The 19,230-nt window shown below is 36.8% G+C and overlaps 1 protein-coding gene across 10 annotated transcripts in view; it reads left to right on the forward strand.

The window, feature by feature from the left end:
• EVI5 (ecotropic viral integration site 5) overlaps nucleotides 1-16,100 on the forward strand; it is a 214,584-nt gene extending 198,484 nt beyond the window's left edge. For 8 of the 10 annotated variants that reach the window (XM_074266231.1, XM_074266227.1, XM_074266230.1 and 5 more), the window contains one exon: nucleotides 14,817-16,100. In XM_074266231.1, coding sequence (XP_074122332.1) covers nucleotides 14,817-15,131 — 315 coding nt within the window. In that variant the 3' untranslated portion in view covers nucleotides 15,132-16,100. Of the gene's footprint in view, nucleotides 1-2,626; nucleotides 2,723-14,816 lie in introns of those variants that run through there. The other 2 variants (XR_012481898.1, XM_074266233.1) reach the window with 2 other exon arrangements.
• Nucleotides 16,101-19,230: the final 3,130 nt, after the last annotated feature.

The following is a 19,230-nucleotide window of genomic DNA, read 5'->3' on the forward strand; positions in this document are numbered from 1 at the left end:
AAAGGAGAGATTAATAAAATTGAAGGTAAGAAAACTATCATACTAATAAATAAAACTGAGTTTTGGATTATGAAAAACCAACAAAATAGATAACAAATCTTTTATTAATTTGATTAGAAAAAGAAAAAGAAGAAAATTAAATTTCCAATATAAAAAGTGAAAAGGGTGAACTTACCACCATGAAGAGGAAATTAAAGCATTAATTTGGAGCTATTTTGACCACCTGTATGCCAATAAATCTGGCAATCTAATTGAAATGGATGAATATTTACAAAAACGAAACGTCAATGTTATTCTGAGTTCTTTGTCTCTTACTATTAGTGATTTGAAATGTTCTTTGATGTGTTAATAGTTTGTAATTTTAAAGAACTAAGTGTATACCAAGCACTGGGGGAGGAAAGATGATGATGATGATGATGATGATGATGTGTGTGTGTGTGTGTGTGTATACACACGTGTGTACATGTGTACGTATACCAAAACTTGTTTAGCCATTTCCCAACTGATGGGCATGTACTCAATTTCCAGTGCCTTGCCATTAGGAAAAGGGCTGCTACAAACATTTTTGTACATGTTCCTTTTTTATTATGTCTTTGGTATACAGACCCAATAATGAAACTGTTGAATTAAAGGGTCTGCACATTTTTAATTGTTCATCATTTCACAACTCCACCAACAATTTATCAGTGTCCCAGTTTTCCCACATCCCCTCCAACATTCATCATTATTTTTTCTGTCATATTAGCCAATCTGAGAGGTATGAAGTAGTACCTCAGAATTGTCTTAATTTGCATTTCTCTGCTCAATGGTGATTTAAAACATTTTTTTACATGCCCACAAATAGTTTTAATTTCTTCATCTAAAAATTGTTCATATCTTTTGACTATCAATCGAGGAATGAGGCTTATCAATCCATATTTTTCAGCAGCTTTCTGCTTCCCTTCTAATCTTGGCTGCATTGGTTTTGTTTACACAAAAAACAATGTAATCAAAATTAGAGCAATGCTTTCAAGGTCACTGAGTAGAGGTGTGGGTTCAAACAGAATGGAGAATCAAAGAAAATGACAAAGTTGAACATGTAAAATGTATGGGATTGCCTGTCATCAAGGGGAGGGAGTAGAGGGAGGGAGGGGATAATTTGGAAAAAATGAATACAAGGGATAATGTTTTAAAAAAATTACTCATGCATATGTAATGTCAAAAAAATTATAAATTAAAAAAAAAAAAGAAAATGACAAAGTTGAGAAGCTTGGGACACTTGAGAGATGATGGCAACTCAACAGTAAAGGGAAGATTTCAAAAAAGGGGAATTTAGGAAAGAAAGAATTCTGCTCTGGATATGTTGAGTGTCCATTTGAAATGTCCAAAGGGCAGGGGCTGATATCTAATGGGGCTCAAGGGCTAGGAGTCATCTGCATGGAAACAGTCCTTAGAACCATGAGAGTTGGTGAGGTCACCAAATGAGAGTGGAGAGAGAGCGAACCCAGGACAGCAAGGGAAGGTGGGTGAGGAGCTCCAGAGAGAAAAGTGGAACCAGAACTGATGCCCTCCAAGAGTTAAGCTAGAGAGGGCCCAGGGACATTATTGGGTAAAGTATGATTATATCTGTCATACATACAGTGGCAGAAACCAGGGAGTAAGTGTCCGAGGTTCCACAATCAGCTCCAGGTCTCCTGACTTCAGTTTCTGAATCTTTTTTATAAAGTTTGTGTTTCAGTGGAATACTGGAAATTAACTTGTAAAACCAGACAGTCATCTAGAGGAAGAGTTCAGTTTTTCGGGGTGGCCCAACACAAGCATTTTTAACTCCTCTGCGTTTCAGTTTCCTATTTTCTAAAATGAAATTAAGAAAATTCTCAAACCTCCTTCCTCTGAAGATTCTTTCCCTTTCTTTGCATCCTCAGTGCTTAGGAAGTGTCTTACACATAGTAAACCTTTAATCAATGCTTGTGGGCTTACCAGTTATGAAGGCTTCTAAGTTTATGACTCTAAATCAAACCTAATAGTTGGAAAAGCTAATCTGAATTGGTGGAAATTAGTGATACGAGAAATTCTGTGGACAATTTAGAGCCTCAAAATGTCTTTTCCCCCATCTTTAAAAAAAAAAATGCTTGAGTTCATATTCCTTTTGAGGCTGTGGTGCAGAAGCTTTTAATAGAGCAGAGTTCAGTGGTGACAACCATTTTTTTCTGTCTTCATAATTTAGATAAACTAAATTGCTAGAATTATTATTTTTGCCTTAAGATCCTGGCCTACTGCATTTCTGCATATTTAAAAAAAAAAACAGGTTCTTGTAAAACACACACATCACTTTTTCAACAAGACTAAGATCTGGAAATGGTTGATGTTTAAGAAAAAAAGAACTTTTCTCTTATTTCAAATAACTTATTCAAGGAACTAGTTAACAGTCACTGTTTTGTGTGTCATTTTACTTGCTTTTCTTCTTAAATGAATCACTTTGAAAATATGCTTCAAAATGTGCTTTACTCCAACTACTGTCATTGAAGAGAACTCAGTCTCAGATCCACAGTTAGCTCTCAGATTTACAAAAACGAAGAACTTCAGAATGTGGTTGGAAGTGTTGGGTGCAGTAAATCATGTGCTTTTCATGCACCCTATCTTGCAGATGCAGTTGGACATGAGATAATCAGATTTTCACTCCCCACAAACAACAGTAATGGAAGACCAGTGGAGAGCCAGAAATGTTGTTCTTCAAGGATTCGTCAGGGGCCAAGACTTGCTTTGCTGCCTGTCTGATTTAAGTGGTTGTGGTCAGTCTGAGGAACCTGTGATATGATAAGATAGCATTCATAAGATCATGTGGTTTACAGGCACCCAATCTTAACGCAGCAGCCTCTGAGCACCCCAAGATGAAGGGGAAGGAGAGCAACAAGTCTTGCATGTTCAGAAGCTTATCTTGTGGTTCAAGGACTTCAAGTATATTTTCTTTCTGAATATTTTGTCTGTCAGGATTTAGATTCTTATTGTACACACATTGAACTTGTAAAGTTTATGCCTTTTACCTGTGGAAAAAATACTACATTTTTGTCTCCAATTACTCTTTCACACAATGAGTAATTTTTAAGTGTTTACTTTGTGCAAAGAAAGCCCTGTGCTGAGAGTTTAGGATTACAAATAGAGAAGTAAGATGATCTTTGCTCTGGAAGAGTTACCACAGTGTAATGGGGGACCCAGAACTTTGGGGGACAGCAACAAAGCAAATGATCATGTCTCCTCTTTAGTATTTTTCCACTGCTAAAATCATACCAGAAATAATATAAATAAATTATTACTAAAGCTTTTAGCCCAAATTTTTTCTGATTTTAAAAATAATAATTTCTGATGGCTTGTAATTTTATCTGTATTCAAAATTTGATACCAGTAGATAGTCATGCTGGGATTGTTGGAGATAAATCAGATACCAGTGAACAATTTGAATATTTAAATTAATGAGAATCCTATTTGGAAATCTTTGAATTTTAGTTTCAATAAAGAGAACATTATAACTTTCCTTATTTTCTATCTGGTCACATGCATATCATTTTGGGTTTTTTCTTTTCGTTTATCTTGAATTTTTGTTTTTAAAAATTGTCTAAGATTTTAGAATATCTTTTTTTAAAAAAACACTTTCAGGATAATTCTCATATAGCCAAATAGATAAGAACAATCTTTCATGAATGCTGAGGGATGGACCTATTACCTGTTTTCTCTAGGTGAAAAAGGTAATACGCTTGCCTAGGAAATATGTGAAAAAGATTCAGTCTCCTTCAGGAGCCTGAGAGTGAAGCCATTCCTGTGCTAGTGGTGGAGTACCTCTCAGACTCACTGCAGACACGATCACTCTGCAGCCCAGAGAAGTTTGGTAGTTTGTGTATGGCTGGCTTCAGGAATGAGCCTCATCCGCCTCCAGGGATGAGCGTGGGACGCTGCCACGGATATGGTGCCTGAGCCACGCTGACGTGGGAGATGGTAACGTCTAGATTTGTGCCACCGTCAGCTTCCAATCCCTGCTCTGCCACTGCGGAGCCCGTGACCAGGAGTGGATCTCTGGGTTTCAGCTTCCTCATCTGCGAATGAGGGAAAGGGACCCAATGATCTTCGAAGAAACTTCCAGTGTGAGATGCTGGGATTCTGTGCACTGCGCTTCATGTTTTGCTGCGTTTTTTCACACTGTCATTTGATCGTCAGAGCAAGTATCATCAATAAATGCAAATATGTGCACACAGCCCTGTACCCAGGGAAAAGGAATGGATTAGCCTGGAAGGCACCTTTTTTTTTTTTTTTTTTTTTTTTTTTTTTTTTTTTTTTTAATATTTTAGATGTACATTCATTTTTTACCAGATGAGTCAGATTGGGAGAGAAAAATCAGAACAAAAGGGAGATGCCATGAGAAAAAGAACAAAAAGGTGAAAGCAGTGTCATTGTCCAGGGGCCTCCAGATGCCGGTGATGTTTTCCACCCAAAGTTTATTGGGATTAGCTTGGATCACCACATCGCAGAGGAGAACCAAGCCCTTTGTAGTGGATCATCGCAGCCTTGCTGTTCTGTGTACAGTATTTTCCTGGTTCTGCTCACTTCACTCAGCATTAGTTTCATGCAAATCGTTCCAGACTTTTCTTAAATCAGCTTGCTCATCATTTTGTACGAAACAATAACATTCCATTACTTTCAGATAGGAGCCAAGATGACTCACATGAGAGCTCAGCTACAGGGCTGTTGGAAAGACCTCTACTCACAAACTCCTGTGATCGTAGAATACAGGCAGCACAAATGGTCCTGTCTCTGACTCCTGGGAAAGGAGGAATCTGGCTCCTAAATCCCAGGTCTGGCTTACCTCCAGCTGTTGTGGGTCAAGAATGGAGGAGCCCCGGCCCGGTGGGAATTAGCCAAAGGGAGCCATCCATGGTGAGGGAGGGTAGGGCTCTCCCAAGCTTGTTCCTCCTGGCCACTGGGTCACCCTGAGGGACAAATAACAAGGATCCCCACAAACTGGCAGGGACGTATTTTGAGAGAGTATGGGGAAAGTCATGTGATTGGATGGAGTTAAAAGAGTGGATTCGTGGAAACAAAGCAGACAGAGAATGGGGTGACATCACCAAATCGCTACCGGTGAGATGAGTATGGTAAGTGAACCCTTGGAATACTGGTCAGTACTCTGTGGTCACTTACAATTTTTCCACCTGAAAAAATTCCAGTTAATAACTAGAGGATAATCCTAATCTCTTTAAAGTGTAGTTTATTATGTGCTGGACCTGGAAGTCACAAGACATGAATTCAAATCCTCCTCAGATATATTCTTGATTGTAAGCAAGTCATTTAACCATGGTTTCCCGTTTCGTAAAATAGGGATAATAATACCTACTTCACAGCATTTTGCAGACTGTAGCACATAAGTATTAGCTATGATAAAATGACACAGTGTACTTTTTAAATGTGATTGATTTTACCATAATCCACTTGCAAATAAAGGCGGTCATTATCATGTTCAACATTTTATTCATTTAAATTAAAATATAAAAATATTATTTTAAAGTTCCTACAAGCTGTTGTGCTGGTTCTTAGTAGACGGCTTGTCGGTGTTCATTCCAAAGATTTTGCACTGGGTAATGAACACCACTGATTTTTCCAAATTTTTTTTTAACTAAAACAAAGTCAAATCAAATGAAATCTTTGTAGCCTTTGATGTCATTTTTAAAAGTTCTGAGTGAAAGAAATGTGAAGTGATTTATTTCCTGTAATTGGTCATAAAATTTACATAGAACCACTCTGTGCCTTCTGAAAAATGAAGGTTTCAGTTGCTTTTATGTGTTAACTAGCAGGAAGAGGATCCATGATCACAATATTTCATTTTTCCATATGATTTTAGTTGTATGCTTCAAGGAGGGAGGGAAGTTCAAAATCCCCTTTTGTTAGTTCCCTCCCTTTATTATTTTAAAGATGCTAAGTAGCTTCACACCCCAATTCTTTAAGGGGCTTAGGGGTAGACAGACTTTGAGCCTTTTCTACTACTGAAAATCTTGATTTTTAAAAATGAACCTGTACGTGTATTTTATTTATAATTTGTAAATTCTTTATGAAGAAGGTCAGTTTGTATTTAGGTCAGTTTGTATTTCTCAAATATGTTTTATCAGGTTTTCTGGTGGCTAACCAGGTTGAAATGTGAAAACATTTCTTGGTGCAGACATTTTAATTTTTTTTTACTTTAATCATACTTTTGCCACAATTTTAATTAGACTACACAGCAATAGCTTTTGTCTGTATAAGGAGTGTAATGTTCAAAAAGTCATGACCTCCCATTGATCGCTTTTATTGGTTTCCTGTTCTGATTCACTGGAAACCTTTTGGTCTGAATGCTTACTGCTGGTTTTAATCTGTCACGTTTACAATACAGTTTTTGGAGAATCTGATAATAGAGGACAAATTTAGCATTTCATTTCCTACTCATTTCAGTTTTGAGAACTGAAAAGTCTAAAATTGGGGAGGGGGGAGCTTTTTTTCTTAAGAACCCAACATCAATTACTGACCAAAATATGGGGGTTTTTGGAGAGATATCTACCCATGAAGTCTTCAAAATTTAGAATTGCAGTTTTAAATAATTAAGTAAACCATCAAATAGAAAATGTATTTCCTGTTTTGAATATTGTCCAGGAATGTATAGGAACATTAGAAGTATGTCTCTTGAATTTAAAAAGCTACAACGTGGTGTTTTGCAGGGATTGAGAATATGTAAAACCCAAATGTACTGATGTGTGCATTATAATCTCATATGAGTCAACCTTGGAAATTTACTGCAACTATTCACTTAGTATCACATGACGCATTTCTATGGTTTGAGCCCTGTCTGGTGGTGATCAAAGTTCATTTGGTTAGGGGTTTTTTCTCAATAAGGATGACTTTTTTTCCACTTTGTTGTGGATTGATTGTCTTTCAAAATACTCAATTTAGTCCTTCCTCTCATTCTTTTGAATTTAAAGAATTGTTGTTCTTCTTTACAATTCTGTTAACTCTTGGTTCAGTTTGGTGAAGGAAAATGCTAAGAGGATTGATTACACATTACTATGGTTTCACTGGTTCTGCTTCATCTTTATAATTAAGTTTAAAATTATCCCTCATTGCTTGAAATTCATAGTTGCCATTACACTGTAATGTACTAAAGAGAAGTAGACAACTAACTGTACTAAAGCCACTGGGTGGCCCCCGATCGAGAGGGAAAAAGCTCTCCCAGAAAGAACAATCTCTCGACACAGATTTGGGACTATGAATTTTGAGCAGGGACTTATGTTGAAAAGCCACAAATAAAAATAAAATTTCCACGTTACAGTGGGGTGATCCTCTAAAGCAAGTCCCATCTTTTCTTGTATCTTAAATCAGAACTGCATTTTTCAAATAAGAAACTATACTAAAGAATGTTCAGAAAAATACAAGCTTCATATGATCTGTGATAACATTGAGTTCCACCTGCAAGTGTTTCTGCATCTTACCAGTCGAGTCAGCAAACATTGACTTACTGAGGAACGTCATCTTTGGTTATAGTTTCCAGATGGTGATGACCTTCCGATCCTCTTTAGACAAAAGAGTCAGGTTTTCATAAAATAACTTTGCTTCAAAACAGTTAGCACCTGATGTCCAGTTCACTTTCTAATTAGTCATTTTTATAGTCTGAATTGTTTTATATAGTGTTTACTGTCAAAAGTTACACCCATCCAGACTATGAGGAAGGCAGCTTCCTGGTTCTTAGTTATTATTTAGTGCTTTGTTATTTTCAGCTCTGTACTTATATTTTCATTAACAGTTTTCCTTTCTAAATTATGTGTTTTTTGTGCTAGCTTCTGAAGTAGTTCGTGTTGCTTGAAACCAGTCAGGAACTTCTCAATTCTAATCTCCATGAGATTTGAGTTGGTACAAAATTGATGAGAAATTGCTGCCAGAGTGACTTTCCTGTCCAAACAAAACCTCTCAATAGTTTGACTTTCTTACTCTGTCTTTCTCTCATGCTTAACCTAATGAGGCAGTCTGCATCAGGTAAGAAATAGTACATTATTTAGTCCTATATTAAAAGTATGCTTCCTGAGTACACATTGATGTACTCTGCATTAAACTGCATGCTTCTCACTTCAGAATTTGTAGAGTGATAAGTAAATTAATGAAATCAGCACTTCAGTGTTTTTCTTTTCAAGCATTGCATCACCTTTTGTAAAGAATAAATAACTACACATATAAAAATTAAGTTAGTTCACTAAGTGGTGATTTCAGAACAAATTTATAATATTTACACAGAAGGTATAATTTGTGTTTTGTGCCAATTATTTGCTTAATAATAAATTGATTTTAAAATTAGCTCTTAATAAACACATGGAAATTGAAAAGAGTTTGCAACTGTACTTTCTAACCTATTGACTACAAAGAGAATTTTGTTTGTTTTATTGAAGTTAGATCTGGAGGTGACCTGTGTGGTTTTTAGTTGAGGGCACTCCCCACTGCTCTTGGAGAGCTCAGCCGCACAGCTTCTCGGAGCCAGATCATTACAGTATCGGGAAAAATCAGTACCTGGGGCAAAAAATGCAATTTCTTTTGCTTAAAATAACTTGTTGCCATTTTGGTTGAATTATCTTACTTAAATGAAAACTGCTAAGCAACAGAATCAATTTTGAAGCAGTTGTACTCCCTGTTTATTTCAGAGTCTTTTATTGTTGATCACTTTTAGGGAATAATAACATTCCCATATATATGTGAAGGCAACTGTTTTGACTTCTTTCCTTTAACCAGAAGTGGCCAGTTATTTGGAAACCATGTAGTTGTCGCTTATGGTATTAAAATGAGGAGATTTAATGACTTGTTATAATTAGAATCCTCTAGAACAGGGGTCCTCAAACTACAGCCCGTGGGCCAGATTCAGCCCGCTGAGGACGTTAAGCGGCCAGCCTATGGCAAAATCAGACCTGAAGTGACGTTCGACCTAAACTCGAGTTAGCAACGCACCCTTCTGGCCCTGGGCTAAGGGGCAGAGACAGAGTGTGAGGCTCCAACAGTCTGAGGGACAGTGAACTGGCCCCCCTATTTTAAAAGTTTGAGGACAACTGCTCTAGAATCATGCTGTTCCACCTTCACATAGATGTTTCTTGTAATAAGTCTCATGTTAACCAGTTAATATTTACTTCCAAAATGTTTTGTTTTATTACCAATTCTAGTGGCCAAGGAAAGTGGTTTATTTAGTCTTGCAGGATTGCTCCGGCGCTCGTCCCCAGAGAAAGTGCCTGGCTGGGTCCAGATGTCTCCGTCTTTATTTAAGAGACTGTAATGGACTTGGTTTCAGCAATGACACTGTATTCTATCAGGAAGTCTCATGGTACGGATGACCAAGACAGTGTACGGAAGCAAAGATGCCGGCTATTAAAGAAAACTATTTCTTGTCATGTGTACCCGTTGCAACAGCATTTGTAGCAAAAGAAGCGCAAGTTTGGTTCTGAGAGAGCCAAGGAGTGTCCCCTGGCTCCCAGAAGGGCCGGACTCCATGTCGTCTCCCGCCATTGTTAGAAAAGCAGCCCAGAAAGCCTCGTCTGCTGGAGTGGGGCCTGGCAGGAGCTCTGTATGCCCCCCGTGGCACCCTTCCCACCACCGATCAGGGGCACCTAAAATGACTCTGTTGGGCTTTGTCTTTCAACAGTTTTTTGGCCGAGACCTGTGACCTCAGTGGTGTTTCAGAAACTCCCCATGTGGAACTCCTCTCAGTGAAGGAGATCAGCAGCACTGCCCTGGTTATAGTCTGGCCGAGGGGCCTGGGGCCCCAAGAGTCTGCGAGGGGCTCAGGGTCACCTGGTCAGCACCAGTCAGAGGCCAGGCAGGAAGCTCCATCTTAGCTACCTCATGGTGCTCCTGGTTCCCAAAAAATGCTTTTTCCCTTTCATTCAAAATATAAAAACAAATGGAGAGTTTTGCTTGAGTCAAGATCCTTAATTAAAGAGGGTGGGAAGAAAGGCTCTTTTTGAGGAAAGGAAAAAAACGATATGGAACAGAGAAAGAGCCGTAAGGCTTATAATATCAGGATACTCCAAGATGACCACAAATGAGGAAGAAGAATGGCTCAGGCCATAAGTGGCCTCATTGTGCACAGAGCACTGGACCTGGAGTCTGGAAGTCCTGAGTTCAAATCCAGCTTCAGTCACTTAATAGCTATGTGACCTAAACATGTCATTGTGGCTTAAACAAGTCACTTAAAGCCATTTGCCTCAGTTTCCTCATCTGTAAAAGTGAAAATGATACCTATTATTATCCCATCTACCAGGGTTGTGAAAATTAAATGAATTCTTTTTTCATTCATAATATTTATTTCAGTGACTCCTGATTATTCTTTCTTTTAAAAAATGTAATTTTAATACACTTTATTTTTTAGCATCCTTTTAAAATTTTGAGTTCCAATTCTCTCCCTCCCATACTTTCTCATACCTGTTGAGAAGGTAACTAAAAGAGAATATTCTTAAAACATTTAGCACACAGCCTAGTACCTAGCAGACAGTATAGAAATTCTAGCTAGTGTTATCCTCATTAGTCTTTGTTCAAAATCCTAAAGAGGTCTCTTTGCGGTTGCCATTTAGTAATAATACATTTGTTTCAAACCTCCTGACTTTATTTTCCATTAAGGTGCTGTATATACGGATGCCAACCTTGACTTTTTAGCATAGATACTCTTTTACGTATTCTTCATTAGTCAGGATGGACTGTAGCCATTCCTCTTTCTTCTCCTTCCATGATCAGTCTCCATGTATTTTCTCGAATTGCCCACTATACCACAAGTAAATCATGCCACCTTCCCTCATTCTTGACATGTGACAGCATCTTGGGTTTTCTTGCTTTCCTCTGATGACTTTTTACCTGTAGGAGTAATAAAAATCTGCACTAGAAAGTGCTGTAGCTGGAGGCTGGAAAGTGTGGCTCAACAGTGATAGTGGAATCTTTGAATTGAAATTGAATCACCCCTGGGAAATTCTCAAGTGAAAAAATAAAACACCCAGAAAAAAAGCTTTGGTCTATATGACCACCTTGTAAAGGAAACTGTGAAGGAGCGATCAGGCAGGAGGAGAGCTAACACGTTTTCAGCACTGGTAGGGGCTGCAAAGAGCTCGAGAAAGTTCAGAGCTGAGATTTGACCCTTAACAGAGAGCGTTGGTAACTGGAGGGAACAACTTAAGTTATTAAAATTGGAATCCAGTTACTAGGGTTTTTTTTTCTCTTTTTTTCTTTTTTTTCCCCCTGGAATCTAGGCTGAAAAGGAGAGGAGAGATATAGAGCAATAACTTAAAATGATGCGGTCTAATGAGAATTTTTTCTGGGTGAAGAAGACGGGCATGTGTGAAGGTGTAGATAAGGAAAACCCATGTAGATCTGGAGAAATTAAATTTTATAAAGAGGCAAGCAACCTGTTGATTGGTCTTAGGAGAAGGAAAAGGACCGCCTTTCTCAGAGAGTAAAGCAAAAGAGAATTGGAAACAATACAGAGTAAGGGAAGTTGTGACATATGGAAAAGATTGAATCAAGATCCTTAATTAAAGAAGGTGAGAAGGAAGGCCCTTTTTGAGGAAAGGAAAAAAGAGGTGGAACAGCCATTTTAGAGTAGAGCCAGTCAAAGAATTGTTTGGCCATTTGGAGGATCCAGTTGAGATTAGATAGCAGAGATTTATTTGTAGGTATGGGGATGGGTTGGATGGTTCTCTGTGCATACCAAGACTTAAAGTTAGCCAGGTAGATCTGCACAGAGCCTGCACAGGTAGATGGTGTTCCTTTTTTTGGTTCAGTTTCCTTTTTGGGTGAAATAAGCCAAATTGCCATTAATCTAAGGTCACGAAATGTGTTTTCTTACACAGTAGTTCTGAATGTCCTGGCTCGATGGAGGGCAGGAGTGATAGGGTTTAAAAGCATCCATAAGTAATCTAGAAAACTATTCTAAGCTCCTAGTTGAGACTTCACTCAACTCCAAATCTTTAAGGGAGATGCTAACTGGGAACAATTTTGAGTTTCTTTTTTTTCTTGGGTCATCCATTCTTATGAAAGATTATCTGGAGAAGAGAAATGCCCCAAGGTGAAAAGAAGGAAAGAAGTACATCAATAGAAAGGAAAACAATAATAAAAAATAGTAGTTAAAAGCTTCATATCAATTGAGAATTTAACTTGTTAGACTTTTACTTTTTTAATTGTTTGGCTTCTAAATTAAACTCTCCCCAAACCCCTGAGCTTTAAACTGTGATTTGTCAGCTCTGACAGGTAGATTGCAGCTATGGATCCTTCTCTTTTAGAGAATTTTATTTGAAGACTCATATTAATAACCAAATTTGATAGAGTCCAGTTTGGAACTTTTTTTTAAATTATTGCTAAAACTTTGAAAGTCATTGTCATTAACTTACCATTATGATGTCTTGAACTTTAAACATTCAAGAAGAATTCAAGAATTCAAGTTTCCTTCTTTGGGTATAGAGACATAAAGTAAAACCTGAAGCATACTTTATTTTTTCTTTGTAAATAGTAATTTGTTTTTCCCAATTACATGTAAATGTAGTTTTCAGCATTTATTTTTATAAGATTTCAAGTTCCAAATTTTTCTCCTTCCTTCTTTTCCCTTTCCCCATGCCAAAACAGCAAGCAATCTGATAGAGGTTTTTACATGTGCAATCATGGAAACTCATTTCCACATGAGTTGTGTTTTGAAAGAAGAAACAGAATGAAAAGGAAAAACCACACGCATACAAAAACAAGTGAAAATAATATGCTTCGATCTGCAGTCAGACTCCATAGTTTTTTCTCTGGAGATAGCTTTTTCCATCACGAGTTTTTTGGAATTGTCTTAGATCATCGTATTGCTGAGAAGAGTTCTAAATCTGTCGTAGTTGACCATCTCACACAATATTGTTATTTCATTCAACATCAGTTTTTCTGAAATCTGAAATCTCATTATTTCTTACAACGCAGTGTTCCCTTATACTCATGTACCACAACTTGTTCAGCCATTGAAGCATACTTTAAAACTCATTTCTATATAAATTGAATCTGTACTGTCTTTGAAATTAGATGGGGTTTTTAATTGTTTTTCCCCCTAAATTGACACTATCTCATGAACATATAATATTCAGCATAATTTTCATTTGTAAAAGATTGAAGTTTGATTCTTTTGTTCTTGCCACTAAAAACAAAAACCATGTTTACTTCTGGTATGAGTAGACAATATAGCTGTCGTACAAAGGCTTGATTCCCTTCATTTCGGCCTCTTAGTATGTCAAAAGAAATCCTTAGCCTGTGATTCATAGCAGCTAAAAGGAAAGATGCTTGATCCCAACCCCCATAGGGACGGTGCTGAAGGAGACTCCCCCCTTCCAAACAATCAGGAAATTGCGCTGCTTCTGCTGTGCCTTCCTTCCTAACAGCCAGGAAGAGAGAAGAGTGAAGAAATTGTTATTTCTTCAAAAAATAAAGGCTGGAAAAAAAGAAAAGAGAGAGAGATTGCACTGAATTTGTTTTAAGACCAGGAACAGTAAATCATCGTGGGGTTGCAATATTATGATACAGCATTGCCTCAGAATCAGGCAGTTGTGATGAGGTTGTATTGTGAGTGAAGATGTCCTTAGTGATTAGTTCCCTCAGCATCTGTAAAGTGGGGCTGGATTTGGGAAGGTCTTATCAATTTCACCCAAGGGGGCACACAGAGCTCGCCAGAGCCTTAATATTACTCGGGTTCCTTGCCAAAGGTCTGATTTTTTTAATAAGAGACATGCTGTAATGAAGTCAGGTTATCAATTGTAGGAAGGCCCTTCTTTCTCTCCCTGCCCCAGCAAAGCTGCTCTTTCAGTGTCTGGCATCCAAGTTTTACTCTTGATTTCTCTCCCCCCCCTCCCCCCGCCTTTTTTTTTTTTTTAACAGCATAATAGTATTTGTGATGCCAATACAGTCTAAGCATTTTTATATTATTTTTTCTTTAAAATTTGAAAAGAATACAAATTTGCTTCCTGAGAATTGAACTTGTTGATATTTCCAGATGGAAAATATTCTTTGGTTTCTAAATATTGTTTTCTGGTCCTTGTGCTCTTTTTTTCTTAATAGAAACAATTCAAAGTGTTGGAGTAAATAAAACTATGGTGGAATAACCACAGGAATATTTAAAACCATTTTTGAAAACAAGGAACACATATTGGTCTTTGCTTTATCAAAATGTATTATAAGGACTTGTCAGGTTTTAGTGATGTGTTAGCTTTGAAGGTACAGGAAACTCGGGCACATAGGAGGATGTTTATAACTGTAAATTAAGAGACGAGTAATCATTCTTGCAACATGTATTTTTTTAATAATAGTTTTATATTTTTCAAAATGCATAATATAAAATATAAAGCTATTATTATCTTTTTATTATTATCTTCGATATGCCTTATATATCTTCAATAAAGAGAGTCTTCAACATTCACTTTTGCAAAAACTTCATGTTCCAGATTTTTCTCCCTCCCTCTCCCTCCCTTTAGACACCAAGTAATCCAATATAGGTCAAACATGCAATTCTTCTAAACACATTTCCACATTGATCATGCTATACAAGAAAAATCAGATCAAAAAGGGGGGGAAGAGAGGGAGATAAGGAAGAAAAACCAAACACAACAACAAAGGTGAAAATGCTATGTTGTGGTCTATGTTCAGTCTCCATAGTCTCTCTCTGGGTGTAGATGGCTCTCTCCATCACAAATCTGTTGGAATTTGCAAGATGTATTGGTTGAAATTTGTTTTGTTTTGTTTTTGCTAAATATTAATATGCTGATTTGGGGTATTGTTTGTTCGTTTTTTAACAGCTCAGGTGCCTAAAAGGCAAGAGGGGCTTCTCAGACCAACCCACTTTTGATGGGATCCACATTGTCAACCACTTGATAGGAGATGATGAATCATTCCATTCTTCTGATGAAGATTTTATAGCTAATTCCATTCGGGAGAGTGGAGTCCATTTTCCTCTGCACAGAAGATCTGGCCTAATGACTTTGGACCCTGCTGCAGAAGGCAGTAGTGAGAGTGAAACGGAGGATGGGGTGTTGGAGCCCAGAGAGAGCAAGAAGGTGATTTCTAAGGAAAAGAGACAGAAAAGAAGAGAAAGCTACTCCACTACTGTCTGATCATCACTGTGACGTCAGGCCATGGACTTTGATATGGGGATCGTTGTTGAGGGACTAAGAAATCCCAGAAAAAGTGATTTCAGACCTTGGGGGCTCGCCTTGCCCAGGACGCACATATATATTTTACAGCCTTTTTATCTTTTGCCAAATCCCCACCAGAATACCATTGCCATAGACTAGACTTAGAGTATGGTTAATGGGTAAAATACAGTTGTAACAGTATTACTGGATATTATTTTTCATGAATGTTTCTTGTTTTAGAAAATGCAAATAGAACACATACCACACAGAAACCATTTTGAAGTTCATAAATATGTAAAATATAATTACTTTTCTTCTAAAGAAACTGCTTGTGTGCAATAGTTTATGCTCAGTGAACAAATTGTGTTTTTATGTTTATGAATTTGAGTTTAAGATGGCTGTTCAGCAAAGCATTGATCAGGACACACTTCTGATTTACCTTATGTTTGTTTTTTATTATTCAAAATTACTGTATTATTGGCAGCCCACTGAAGGCTTCCAACCACACCCTTTTTCTGTACAATTTTATAAACACAAATTAATGGTTATGCTATTTGTTCTGAGGGTTTCAGATTTTTTTTTTCACTTAAGTTGTATGTGCATATGATGCTTTCAATGTGTTACTGGTCAATAGTTTGTTAACTACACTATATTGTTTATTTGTACATATTTATAAATCTGTACCAATCTGAAGATGTACATTACACATTACACATTTTATACGGGGAATGTAAATGTTTGCAATATGGCTGCTTTGGGCATTCTAACAGGAATTCTGTATATAGAGAGTTGAACTGAGTTTGAAAAATACAAGTAAACACTAATATTTTAATAGCTTTAGTATTTGACTTAGCATTTGACAGTAGCAAATTCATGACTTAACTAATGCTTGTTCAGAAACACTATTGATAGAAATCTTTTAACTACATGTAACTAATAAATTTTTCATGATTTAATCAAGTTGTGACATATATTATTTAGTCCATGCTAATATTCTATCTTATGTAAAATGATAATCCAAGATACATCACTGTTATACCCCTAAAAAAATGCAGAATCATCCTTACTGAGTTTCTTTTCTATTCTTTATTCTTCAGTGGAAATAATAAGGATACTACTAGATGGAGTTCTTCTTCCCATATTCCCATGTTCTAAATCCATTTAACATTTTCCTCTGCTGGGTTGTTGATACCTTGCAACACAAGTTTGTGAAATAGAACAGTAACCAAGGTTACTCTAGAACCATGGCTCTTAACTTCAGTCTGCCTCCCCCACCTGTGTACAGGTTTCCAGTTTCTGAGAACTTGAGGTGGAAAACAAAATTACATCGGTATTTTCTCTAACCTTTCCTTTTTAACAGTTCTCAGTTTTTTATTCTATTAGTTTTAGAACATTATTTTAAGAAGAGGTCCATCCACAACCTTCCCCAGATGGCCACAATTGGTTAAGAACTCCTTTTTAGAGTGACTGCAAGGGCCAGTCGGCCCAATCCACCACAAATGATCTGTGACATTTGACTGAGAATACAAAATCCGTCATCTTCCTCTAATATTTAAAAGAAAGGTTTTGCATTCAGAGGCAGTATTGCCTAATGGCTAGAAAGTTGGTTCAAGGTCTGACACTGAACACATATGGGCAGTTGCATGACCTTGCATAGAACAATCTCTTTGTGGCTCTAGCAAGTTCCTAAAACTTTATGTTGAAGAACCTGATCACCCACATTGGTAGAGATTTTCCTCACCCAGTAACTTCCTAATGAAATTCAGAGTTCTATGTGTTCAGAGCCAAGTGTATATCTAAATGGAAAATACACTACTATAAATTTTATACATATATTAAAATTTGTTAAAATTAAGAGAGAAAGGTCTTCCTCCTACCATATGAGCATGTGTATGTTTGGAGGTGTAAAAAATAATTAATTTCTATCATAATTTTAAAAGATCTATGAAAGCAACTTGCTTCAGTGAGAATTCATTGTCATTGATTAGCTTAAAATACAAACACCATAGAACCCTTTTTTTAAATTCCATATTCAAAAACATTTTATGTCATAGACTGCCTTCACAGTTTGCCGAAGCCAGTCCTCTTCTCAAAATATTATTTTTAAATGCATAAAATTAAATGCACAGGATTACCAAGGAAACCAGTTATTTTATACTAGATATAATTTTTTCCCCAATCCAAATTCATAGACTTATCCCCAGAAATTTCTTCAAAGACTCCAGATTAAGAAGCCCTTCCCTACAAAATCTCCATGAAGAATGATCCAGGTATGGTAACTAGATAGTAAGATTATCTAGTTTATTGGGAATGATCGCTGTAAGTCTTAATCTGTTGAAAACTAGCACTTGAACTTTTGAAAGATAAGGAGCAAAGAACTTTTTTAAGTTTGGACTTCTTTTCAAACCTCTTGCTACTCCCTAGTTCTGCCAAACTTCAAAATCCTTGCCCATGAAATGTACTGTAGGAGTTACCAAATTGATCATGCCTTTCCACTCAGCAAATACAGCCATCTGGCTGTAAATACATTATCTTCAAAAATATCATGCAAAGAAAAAAATAAAGACTTATTTTTAATCAAATCTGCTGAGTTGGAGACTATATATATATATATATATATAATAAGCATACACATATACACACACACACACACACACACACACACACACACACACACATATATATATATATATATATATATATATATATATATATATATATATATACACACACATATAGTATCCAATAATTGGAAGATGCCTCAATGAATTATGGCATGATCAAATAATACGATGCCATAAAAAAAGATAATTTATATCACAAATATACAGAAGATGACCCCCAGGAAGGGATGCAGAATAACATTAACAACTAGAATGAATACTTGTTGGAACAACTACATAAAAAGGGGGAAAAGGGACCATGGAGGAAGTTTAGAAGACCTAAGAAGCAAAAACATTTATTATTATTATATTATTATTACTTATTAATTCATCAGGTTCTACTCTGATATACTTATTTAGCTTAAGATTTTGCCTTTTGGGGGCAGTTAGGTGGTGCATGCCAGCCCTGAAGTCAGGAGGACCTGAGTTCAAATTTGACCTCAAACACTTAACACATCCAGGCTATGTGACCCTGGGCAAGTCACTTAACCCCAATTGCCTCAGGGAAAAAAAATAGATTTTGCCTTTCATATATTTATTTGAGTGTTTTGTTGATGGCTATTAAGTTTACACTTTTAATTTTTTTTAAACCTTTGCTTGTTGAAAAGTTTTCTTTCCAGCAACTTCTTGTAAATCTTTATTGGATAGATACGATGGCAGAAATTTCCATAGAAGAGATCCAAGTTGAACTTGCATTCCTAAAATGGGTAAGAGTGATTAATGGGAGCTATCGTGAGTATTCTGTGATAGTTTTTTCTGAAGTTGCCTTTCACAGAGAAAATGCATGTAAAACAAAGAGATGGAGGACAGCCTTTTCCCGGTATGAATAATTAGTAAAGTTTTCATTGGCTGGCATGATCTAATTAACTGTCGGTGGTAGCTAGATGTCAGCAGTTTATATCAAGCATTCTCATTTCCAGAAAGGTTGTCCATTCAGTATTCCGAACCTCCTGCCAGTAGTATAACTTAGAAATGTGACGCTTGAGAGCTTAAGCACTTTATGGGCCTTGCCTCACTCCGTCCTGCCCAGCCTCTTTGAAGAGACTGACCCAGTAATCCAGCCAGGAAAAGCCATGCAGTTACAGAAAAATATCTATTAACCAGAACATGACATGCAAGTTGAATTTTTTCTCAATGCATGTCTCTTGGATAGAAAAGGAGGGGAAAAGTGGAATGGATTTCATGGTAGAAATTACAGTGGATTTGTTTTTTTTGATGGTGGTTGTTTTGTTCTTATAGATTTCAAGCTGTTTTCTGTCATCAAAAATTTTATTTTACTTTATTTTAACTATCAGCATTCTTTTTTTGTTTGTTTGCAAAACAATTGGGTAAACTGACTTGCTAATCACACAGCTAGTAACAAGTGTCAAGTATCTGAGACTTCGTTTGAACTCAGGTCCTCCTGAATCCGGGCT

This window comes from Sminthopsis crassicaudata, chromosome 4, assembly GCF_048593235.1.
Source record: "Sminthopsis crassicaudata isolate SCR6 chromosome 4, ASM4859323v1, whole genome shotgun sequence".
NCBI lineage: Eukaryota > Metazoa > Chordata > Mammalia > Dasyuromorphia > Dasyuridae > Sminthopsis > Sminthopsis crassicaudata.